The sequence below is a fragment of the Arachis ipaensis genome, chromosome B07 (assembly GCF_000816755.2).
Source record: "Arachis ipaensis cultivar K30076 chromosome B07, Araip1.1, whole genome shotgun sequence".
Lineage (NCBI taxonomy): Eukaryota > Viridiplantae > Streptophyta > Magnoliopsida > Fabales > Fabaceae > Arachis > Arachis ipaensis.
Window position 1 is genome coordinate 112,233,074 of NC_029791.2, and position 11,118 is coordinate 112,244,191.

At 38.2% G+C, this 11,118-nt stretch overlaps 1 protein-coding gene across 2 annotated transcripts; it reads left to right on the plus strand.

Moving 5' to 3' along the window:
* On the plus strand, positions 1,309–2,242 carry LOC107607658 (protein ALP1-like). Of its 2 annotated transcripts, none has more exons than XM_016309587.2 (3): positions 1,309–1,748; positions 1,834–2,056; positions 2,140–2,242. In XM_016309587.2, exons 1-2 carry the CDS (start codon positions 1,461–1,463, stop codon positions 2,053–2,055), a joined length of 510 nt encoding a protein of 169 aa, XP_016165073.1. In that variant the 5' UTR covers positions 1,309–1,460; the 3' UTR covers position 2,056; positions 2,140–2,242. The 2 variants fall into 2 exon arrangements, with proteins under 2 accessions (XP_016165073.1, XP_020961906.1); XM_021106247.1 differs by having other exon boundaries at positions 2,182–2,242.

The following is an 11,118-nucleotide window of genomic DNA, read 5'->3' on the forward strand; positions in this document are numbered from 1 at the left end:
GTTAATGTTTCTTTCTTTGAATCTTACATAATATTTGTTATTTGTCCAAGTTACAGCATAGCTAAAAGAAGAAATATAATTATCAGGTAGTAGTAAGTAGTAACTTTTGGTGAATAGAGAGTTTGCACTTATTAAGTTAGTGCTTTGTCTCATGTATCCTGTGTTCTTTATTTTAGTAAGTAGTAACTTTTGGTGAGAAAGAGGGTTGCAGATACTGTTTTAGACCTATTCCCATGTACCCAGTGCCTCTCTTCTTTTTACTAAGAAAACTCTAACCTGATTTTACTAATCATATGTTTCCTGTGGGGTGTGACATATTCCAACATGAGTGTTGCCATTACATTTCCCTCTTTATATTTGTATAATGTCCTTATTGCCCATCCCTTCATAACAATACTACTCAGTATCATATTGATCTTGTCTCTGTCTGAAAACAGATTAAGACCTTAATTTTGATTCACTAGAGCAGTCAGCATACAATCTTTTTTAATAATTAATATACCTTTTTTTCCTTTATATATATAAGATAGAGTTATGTTAACATCTATTTCACTACTATAAAAATACAATGATCCTACCTAATCAAAGTAGAATCATATAGCCTTTATCTGAATTATCAGCAAATCTTGTATCTATATACTTAGTCGGCAGCATTTTGTTGTCATGCTCTACTGAAAAATAAAATAAAAAAGGATGTAAATCTGGACCATTATATCCTATGATATGGTTTGAATGCATTTATCCATATCATTGTGCCAAAAGTTAGCTAAGAATAATACAACGAACAATACAAGAAGCTTGAAGAACATATTGTGAACCCAGTTATCTGTAATGAATGCAGTTATAATCTCTCTGCTCTCATTAGATGGCAAATTTTTTTTTAAGGCCAGAGAAAGTTAAGACCGGGTTCTCTTTTTTGTATCAATGTAATAAGTAAGATATTTATCTTTTTGTGTTTTACTACAAGAGTTGCTGGTACTTCTTCATTACTCACATAAATTGAGCATGGTTTTCTTATGTAGCTTGTGTGCACCATCCATTTGGACAAAATTAAACTTTGAAATAAAAAATATTTATATATATCATATTCTTATATTATATATATATATATATATATGCCTAACCTTGTCTTTTCTGGTTGTTTCCCACTGCATTGACATTGCTACCAGAAAGAAAAGAAAAGAAAAGTTATTTATATTCCTAAACTGGCCCTGCTTGATTTTTTTTGCAGAATGGATCCTAAACAGAAGATGAAAGTTATTGCCTGCTTGATTTTACATTTCGAATTAATGAATGACTTTATGGTCAAGTTGTTGATAATTTGCTATGTTTTGATTATATTGCAATTGAAAAAAAAGAAAAGAAAATAGAATGATAGTTATAGTAGGCAAGTAATAAGAGATGTTAGTGTTGATAGGATTATTTATTTTAGTGATCTAGCATGTATAGAAAACACAAGAATGGATAGATGTGCCTTTCATGCATTGTGTAACATGCTTAAAAGGGTTGGAAGGTTAGAACCAAGTAGGAATATGGGTGTTGAAGAAATGGTTGCCATGTTTTTACATATTATAGCACATGACATCAAAATTAGAGTAATAAAGAGACAATTTGTGAGATCTGAAGAAACAATTAGTAGGCGGTTTAATGATGTATTGCTTGCTATTTTGAGATGTCATAATCTCTTACTGAAGAAACCTCAACCATTTAGCCAGGATAAAATGGATGAACGATGGAAATGGTTTAAGGTAATTTATTTTGCTAATGTTATTAAATCTCATATGGTTGGTGTTCTTTAGGATTGAGTTAATTGATCTTTGTTTTGGATTTTAGGATTGCCTAGGAGCCTTAGATGGTACTCATATCAAAGTCAATGTTCTTGAGGCTGATAAGCCTAGATATCGAAATAGAAAAGGTGACATAACAACCAATGTGCTTGGAGTGGTTACTCCCGATATGCAATTTATCTACGTACTGGTGGGTTGGGAGGGTTCAGCTGCGGATTCTAGGGTATTGCGAGATGCACTATTTCGCAATGGGTTTAGTGTTCCCTAAGGTATTTTATCGAGACTTTAATATGTTATCAAAGTAACCATTTGATCTTTCATTAATTTTGTTCAATTGTGTATGTCACACTAGGTCATTATTACTTATGTGATGCTGGATACATGAATTGTGAAGGATTTTTGGCACCTTATAGAGGACAAAAATATCATTTGAGTGAGTTTAATCCACATAATCAATCTAGTACGGCCCAAGAACTTTTTAATATGAAACACTCACAAGCTAGAAATGTCATTGAAAGGGCATTTGGAGTATTGAAAGTAAGATGGGGAATTTTAAGAGGAAGGTCATTTTATCCTATTAAAACTCAAGGAAGAATTATAACTGCATGTTGCCTTTTGCATAATCACATTAGAAGGTGATGGTTGTGGATCCTATTGATGAGATAGTAGATCAAAATATGCTTGGAGTAGATGGGGGGACGATCCACCATATTGAGACGAGCGATGCTTGGGGTAGATGGAGGGATCAACTTGCACAAGAAATGTGGAACCAATGGAGGAGAAGACATCATACACGATAATTATAAAACTTAATTAAAAATATTTTATTTTATTATATTTATATTTTATTATATATATTTACTAAATTTAATCATTAATATTCTAATTAAAAATTATAAGGGTATTTTGGACAAAGTATTTATAATTCCCAAATATATTAAATATGAACCAAACAAAAACTAAAACATTCCTAGGCATATGATTAATATTCCATAGATTTTATTTTTACAAACCAAACATAGGAATACTGTATACTTGGTAATATTATTCCAAGGAATCATATTCCTAGTAATGATATTCCTAGGCATAAAAATTAATCCTTGAATCACACACACCCTTAGTGTGTATCACAATTTCTATCTTAAGCTAACCAAGGATTCAACTTGAGATTTTTAATTTATTTTTCTGCTTAAGGCTAGTAATGTGGTCATAGAATAAGAGGGGATTAAAAGCTCAAGGGGCTAACAAAGGTGATGTAAAATGTAGGCTAATTTGGGTTAAGTGAGCAATTTAAACAATGGCCTCAATCATCTCTTGGTATGTATCTATATTCTATATTGGACATATAGATTGAAACAAAGTAAAGATCACCAGAATAAAAAAGAAGGGTGAACACACAAGAATGAAATAATTATGGTTAAATAATGTAATCATACAATTAAGCTCAAAAACTCACAGGTTGTGTGTTCTTTGGCTTAAAAATCATATATCAGTTATGTATGTCATGCAAGTAGAAATCAAGAGTTTCCATCATTCTCAATGTGAATCTTAGGGTGGCTCTTAAAATCTTAGTGTTCTTCCTTAAAAAATGTTGTGTAAATTAACCAAAATTTATTGCTATATAGATACAGTGTGTGGATTGTTGTGATTCTGTTATACTAAAGTTTCTGGTTTACTCTTTTTATTTTCGATTAATCCAAATTATCATATGTTAAAAGGGTAAACTAAACTAATTAATCTATACGTTCTATATCACAACTTAATAACTAAAATTGCAACTAGACTAAACTAAATATCTAATATATAGATTAAAGTGCAAAATGCGGAAATACAGTAAAAATACAGCAAAAGAAAAGTGTGCAAGTACTGAAAGATAAAAATAAAAATAAAAATACAGAAAAAAAGCAAAATAGGATAAAAAGAGTCTGAAAAGTGCTTCACCAAAATAAAGTACGCCAGAGATGGAGACCTCCCTACACTTAAATAATAGCATCGTCCTCGATGCTCACTCAAGCTGGGTGTGAGAAGTGTCATCTCCGGAAGGATGAGCAGTGGGTGTCTCTATGGTGGTCTGAGGCTCTGCAGTCTGGGTGAGTGTCGGAGGATCTGTCTGCTGCAGTGGAGGCTCTGACTGTAGAGGGATCTCTGAGTCTGCGAGCTATATCTGCTGTGGCTCCTCATGCTGTGGCACAGCCGGTTCTGGTCCTGCCTGCTCAGCCTCTCTCTGTGCATGTGTCTCCTCCTCATGCTCATCCGCCTCCGCATCAGATGTCTCTGAAGGTGTATCGGGCTCGGAGGGGATGTCGCCGCCGGATCGGATCATCAACTCGAGGTGCTCATAGCGTCGCTTATTGCGACGCTCCATGCTATCCAAGCGTGCGAAGAGTCGGTGCACCAGATGGTAAATGAGCTCAGAAGTAGGGGGAGGTGCAGTAGTGATAGCTGAGGCAGTAGATGCTAAAGGGGCAGCTGAAGATGTGACTGCCTCAGCAGAGGCGGTGAGGAATGGGGGTCTGTAGCCTAAAGCCTGAAACTTCCTACTGTGAGGGATAATCTTCTTGCAGTCTGCAGTAGTTGGCTTCTCATCAGTAAGCTCCCAAGGCACGTCAGCTCGACGGCCTAGCTGAGTGATCAAGTAAGGAAAAGGAAGGGTGCCTCTGTTGTGGACTCTGGTCATATAATACCTGATAAAACGTGGAAGATATAGGTCCTTACCCTCCATCACACACCAGATGAGGGTGATCATAGCAGCGGGCAGCTCTGTCTTATGAGTGCTCGGCATCACGTAGTTACTCAGAATCTGGTGCCAAAACCGAGCCTCATCATTCAAATACATCAGCTTGATTCCCTTAGGCACCACTGTAGTCTTTCCCATGACCCATGGGACAGTAGGATCAAGGGTGATTCTCCGCTTGACTGCATCCCAGTCAAATCTCATATATCGCATATCTTCTTCAGCCTTTTGGTAACCGTCAGGCTGATCTGACTTAGGCTGAAGCTGGAGGATATCCCCAATAGCTTCCTCAATGACTAAAATCTGTTTCCCTCTGAGGTGCACTGCATCTAGGGAAGTCTTGAAATAGTTACAGTAAAATTCTCTGACCCAGGAAGCATTGACCTCTGTCAAGTTCCTTTCCAAGAAGAACCAGCCTCTTTGTTTTATCTGTTTGGAAGTGTACTGGGTGAGTTCTTCTGGAATTTTAAGAGTTATTTCCAGGTAGAGGTTCCTGGAAGTGGCAAACACTGGATACTTTAGCTCACAGTATTTGTTTGCAAATTTGACTTGATCTGTGGCTGTGAGGAGCTGGTCGGCCTTTTCCTGCGGGGTAAAGTGCTTTTTCCGCCAGGAATCATCGTGGAGGATATCCAAAATAGTGCTGGAAGATTCTCCTCTCTTCCTTTAACCAGTAGTTGCCTTGCCTTTTCCCTTGCTTTTGGGATCAGACATCCTGAAAAGCAGAAATAGCAGGATATAATTGAAGAACTAAAACAGGAAAATAAGTAGGCAAGTAGGGTTTTGTCAATGTAAGCATAAAGGCAAAAGAGTAATAGAAGCATGAAATGAGTTAAAGATATGTACATTCTGGATTGAATTCGAGTTAAAAGTCTGAGAGTGATAATCACAATCCAAAATAGAATAGAAGTGAAATTCAAGTTAATTAGGAAAAACAGTAATTATGCCTTGAGTTAGAAAGTTAAAGTAGTTAGGTAAAAACCAAAAAGAAAATTTAGAAAGTTAAACTGGTTAGGAGTTAAAAAGGAAGTTAAAGTGAGTGGCATGAGAATGGTTTTCCTAGTTACCAAGAAATTCACAAACTTGAAGAACAATCAACTCATATTTAAACAAGGATTGCAGTTTATTGATAAAGTAAGTGTAGAAGGAGAATGAAATCATCAATAAGTAATTTATTACGCAGGGAACCAAAAGGAATAAGAATGCTAGCCCGTGCATTCATGAATTGGTTTGGTTGTAGGCAAGTAATGCAAAATATTGAATTTCCAAACCAATACATGAATGGGGGTAGATTAAACCATAAATTTGCAGAAAATTGGGCAGCATTCCACCTAAAATTGGATGTTCTCGGGTAATAAACAACAAGAAAAGCAGTTCATATGACAGTAAATAGTGCTGAAAAGATTAACATGGTATAGTAGCAGCATCAAACATGAAAGAACAGCATATGAACAAGACATCATCACAGCCAATTCAGAATTTCCAATCAGATAAAAACATGTAGCAAGAACGGTGCAATTATCAGGCCTAAATCCACTAACCACATCCTAGCTACCTAACCACCTAAAATTCACTACAACATGCATCTCTAACTATCCTAATTCGAACAAAAACTGTAAAATATGCAACTAACTGACTAATTGGAAAATGAAATTGGTGTTCGACGGAACTTGGGTTGTAGAAACAGAAATTGGGCTCAGAGATATGGTGGCGGTGTGGTGGTGATGTTGGTGACGCGGCGGTGATGGGTGGCGGCGTGGCGGTGGTCCGTGGTGGGGCACGGGTGGCAGTTCAGTTTTTGGGTGGATGAAGGTTGAGTTGAAGAGGTAAGGGGAAGGGGGGGTTGGGGGTGAATGGGTGACACGAGGGGTAGGGTTTCGCATGAATGGGGTTAATATTTTTGAATCCATGCGAACGCGTGGAGCACACGATCGCGTGAATTGGGCGAAAGGGGTGTGACGCGGCCGCGTTGTTTGACGCGGCCGCGTTGTTTGATGCGATCGCATGAATTTGGTAAAAGGTAAGTGACGCGTACGCGTGAAGCACGCGAACGCGTCGCTGAAAATTGTGCTAAACGCACAGTTCCAGCGTCGTTTTGGTACAACTCTCTGTTTCCAATAGGGTCCATAAAATCCATGCGACGCGTACGCGTCGCTCACGCTTTCGCGTGGGATGTGCGTAGTGCAAGTGACGCATTCGCGTCAGAGACGCAGACGCGTGGGCCAATTTGTGCTAAACGCACACCAACCGCACGATTCCAGCCCAACTTTCTGGGCGTTGGATCTTTACGCCGATTTCCATTCGACGCCCACGCGTGGCCTGTGTGCTCGCGTGGGGTGATTTTTTTTTATTATGCAAAATGTAGGATGCAGTATGCAGATGCTAATGCAAATATTATGAATAACACTAATAAAATTAAAATAAAATAAACTAGGAATAAAAGGAAGGATTATACCATGGTGGGTTGTCTCCCACCTAGCACTTTTAGTTATAGTCCTTAAGTTGGACATTTGGTGAGCTCCTTGTCAAGGAGGCTTGTGCTTGAACTCATCCTGAAACTGCCACCAATGCTTGGACTTCCAATAATCTTCATTATTCTCAAGTGAATTTGCCAAGCCTTGAGGGAGTTCTTCACAAGCCTTGAGCTCCCAAAGTGGATCCTCACGTATGCCTGGATCCCAAATCCTGTTTCTGCACCTGTCTTCAAGTGGAACATGATGATTCTATCTGGGTGGTAAGCAATCTGAATTCTCTACGGAGTACCAAACTCTTCTTTTAGATCTAACCAAATTATCACCAGTTGAGCCCTTATATCTAGCCCTAGAAATATCAACTTTGATGAGCCTTGATTTGCAACTCCAACCACTAAACAATCTCCTCTTACGCTTTATGCCACAAAGCTTCCTGAGTTGGCCGTCCGTTTCAAGAATACCGTACTCAAGTGGGATAGAAAGACGAACAGAGATAAGTTTTACCCACTCAAGTGAAGGAGTAGACAACAACCTAGGTGGAGAAGTCTCCAACGTTCTTGACAAAGCGTACTCAACTCCCGTCCGCCCTTTTCTAAGGATTTCCGCTTCCACATTATTCTCATATTCAATCAGAAAAGAGTCTTCATATTCAAGGAGTTCATTTGCGGATGTAGATTTATCACTAGGAGGACTTGATTAATGATTCTTATCACCAAGGGAACTTACTTCTTGACCTATCCCATCCAAGTCTTCATAAGGAATATGCCATGGAGGTTGTGCACTGGCCTTCTTGCCATCAATTTCAATCTTATTGGAGGAGTACTCTACAATCCTAGATTCCCATGGAGGTTCAGCATCTCCTAAATCTTCAACCACTTCTTCCTCTGTAACTATTATGGCTTCCTCCACTTGTTCCAATACAAAGCCATGTTCCTCGTTGTCCACCGGAGTTTCTAGTGTCTCTTTCATGCTACGCTCTTCTTTTGATTCTCCACATGTAGCCATGGGAATACTTTGAGTGCTCAGATGTTGGGAAGCTAATCAATTTATTACCTTGGTAAAGGTAGTCGCGAATTTTAGTACTCCCCGTTTCATCTCTCTTTGCCCTTGAAGAAGAACACCAATAGTATCATGCATTGAAGGTTGAGGTGGATGTGAGGGCTCATTATTTGGGAGGAAAGGTTCATGATAAGAGGGTGGTTCATCACTCTCCATCTTTTCCACTTGTTGCACAGCACACTTCAATTCCTTGTTCTCAAGTTGAGATTCTTTAGCCATTAAAGCTCTGGGTGCAATTCGGTTTACCACTCAGTCCAATTGACGCAGGGTTGCTTGAAATTGATCCATTGTTTCCTTGAGACGATCCCTTGACTCTTGTTCTGCTCGGATATCATAAGTGGGATCATAAGGCTCTTGGAATGATGGATATGGATGTGGTGTATATGGAGGTGGTGGTCCTTGGGAGTAACTGGGTTGGAATTAGGGTGGATCTATGTATGGCTCATATGGCTCATAGGGTGGTTGATATGGTGGATAAGGGTTGGAATCATGTGATTGTGTTTGGTAATAGGGGGCTTGTGAGTATGGTGGTCCAGAGTTGTGTTGAGGAGGTGGTTCATAAGCATATGGTGGGACTTGTTGGTAAGGGGGTCCACCATATTCATCATCTTGGTACGCTCCCTGGAATGGCTCTTGACCATAGTAATTTGGTGGAGGTTGGTTGTCACGAAGAGATCCACCATAACTATTGTCTTGGCGTGCATTGTAGGGTGGTCGTTGTCCATGGTATCTTGGAAGGTGTTGTTACCGAAAGGGTTGATCAGATCCTCGTGGTTCCTTTCATCTCTGATTGTTCTGACCTTGGTGCGTGTTCCTGTTATAGCTTTCATTCCTTTCAACAATATTGGAACCAAACTCAAAGCGATGGGGGTGAGAACTCATAGTAGCTAATAAAAATATAAATTAAAAACAAAAACAAAAATAAATAAACAAGTAAAAGAAAATAAAATAAAAGAAATAAGAGAAAAGGTTTGAAAAAGATTTGATTTTAAGATTAGAAAAGATAAGATAAGTTAGGTAAGAGAAGATAAGTTTTTAAATTAAAAGGTTTTGAAATTTAAATTTTGTATTTGAAATTTAGATTTTGAATTTTGAATATGATTCTCCCTCTATAGTGATTGACGATCGGGTTTCCTATCGGTAAAGAAATTCACAAATATAATCGCGTTGTAAGTATAGTTTCTAAACCAACAGAGAATCCTTTCGTACAAAAGTTTTGGTTGTCACTTAAGCAAACTCAATAAAATTTATAAACCGAAGTATTTAAACCTCGGGTCGTCTTCTCAAGGAATTGCAGGGAGGTATGATTTATTATTGGTTATGTAAAAAGATATATTTTTGGGTTTTTGAAATAGGGAACAAGTAATTTAAATAACAAGAAAATTAAATTAATAATTATAAAATCTCTTGGCAAGGTATAAGAATTTGAAGTCCTATCCTAGTTATCCTTATCAGGTGTGATGAGAATTGGATTTTGCTTCCACTTTAATTAAGTCAAGTGGACTAATTAATTTAATCCCCAAGTCCTAGTCAACTCCTGTGGGAAGACCAGTTTTAAAGCGATTCAAATCAATCAGCAACTCTAATTTCAATCAACAGCTGAGTTTGATAACTCAAGTGTTACCAATCACTTGACCAAAGCCAAAAGGGAGAAAATCTACTTAAATAAAAATGCCTTCAGATGGGAAGCAACAGTAACATAAAAGAAGAAAACTTAAATCTGAATTACCTCAAATTATAAAGAAAATCATAACATGAATGGTTCATAAGTCAAATTGAAAAGATAAATAACAATTAAAGTAATAGAATAAATAAAAGTGAAAAATAAATTAAAAGAACATTGAACCTGTGATTGAAAAGAAGTAGCCTAAACATAATAGAAATCCTAAATCCTAATCCTAAGAGAGAAGAGAGAACCTCTCTCTCTAAAAACTACATCTAAACCTAAAAATTATGTATTATGAATGTATGATGAGTTGTTGTTTGATTCCTCCATTCTCTGGCTTATATTCTGTGTTTCTGGATTCAGAATTGGGCCGAAAAAGGGTCCAGAAATCGCTGTGGGTATTTTCTGCAGATTCTTGTACGTGGCGTCTGTCACGCGTTCGCGTGGGTCACGTGTTCGCGTCATCTGAGAGTTTTCCTTGTCACGCATACGCGTCGTTTGTGTTCTGCTCAAGGCACGCGTCCGCGTCAGTCACACATGCGCGTCGATGCCTTTTCGCGCTAGGCACGCGTTTGCGTCGTCCATGCGTTTGCGTCACTACCTTTTTCTTCGAAACTCCATTTTTGTGCTTTCCTTCCATTTTTGTATGTTTCCTTTCTGTCCGCTAAACCATTCCTGCCATATGAGACCTGAAAATACTTAACACACAAATCACGGCATCGAATGGAAATGAAGGGTAATTAAAATTAATATTTTTTAAAGCATAGGAAACATGTTTTTCACATATATCACACAATAAGGAAGGAAAAGTAAAACCATGCAATTTACATGAATAAGTGGGTGAAGGATTGAATAAATCACTTAAATTTGGCACAAAATACATCATAAAATATGGGTTTATCAATGCATCCATGAAGCTTAAGCTTTTAAAACTTGATGCATTGTCTACAAGCTTGTCAATGCTTGGCAAAGGGTAGGCATCTTTAGGGCATGCCTTGTTCAGATCTGTAAAGTCGACGCACTTGCGCCATTTACCTAATTTTTTCCTTACCATTACCACGTTTGATAGCCATGTGGTGAAGTGGATCTCTTTGATGAAGTTGGCACTGAGAAGCTTTCTGGTTTCTTCTAAGGCCGCCTTTGATTTTTCTGCCCCGAGGTTCCTCTTCTTCTGAGCTATAGGTCGGATTGTTCTATCAGTGGCGAGCTTGTGGCAAATGATGTTCGGGTCTATACTTGGCATGTCCGCAGGAGTCCAAGCGAACAGATCGGCGTTGGCTTGTAACACCTTTATGAGTTCCGATCTTTCTTGTCCGTGGAGTGCTTGGCCGATGTATGTGACTTGTTCTGGTTTGACGTCAGTGGAACTTCCTGAAGCTCATCTGTAGGTTGGGGTCTTTC

Excerpts from the sequence above, each read along its gene's own strand:
- LOC107607658 (XM_016309587.2), top strand. The coding sequence starts at position 1,461 with ATGGATAGATGTGCCTTTCATGCATTGTGTAACATGCTTAAAAGGGTT. Across the intron at positions 1,749-1,833 it reads AACGATGGAAATGGTTTAAG|GATTGCCTAGGAGCCTTAGA; the intron begins GTAATTTATTTT and ends TTTGGATTTTAG.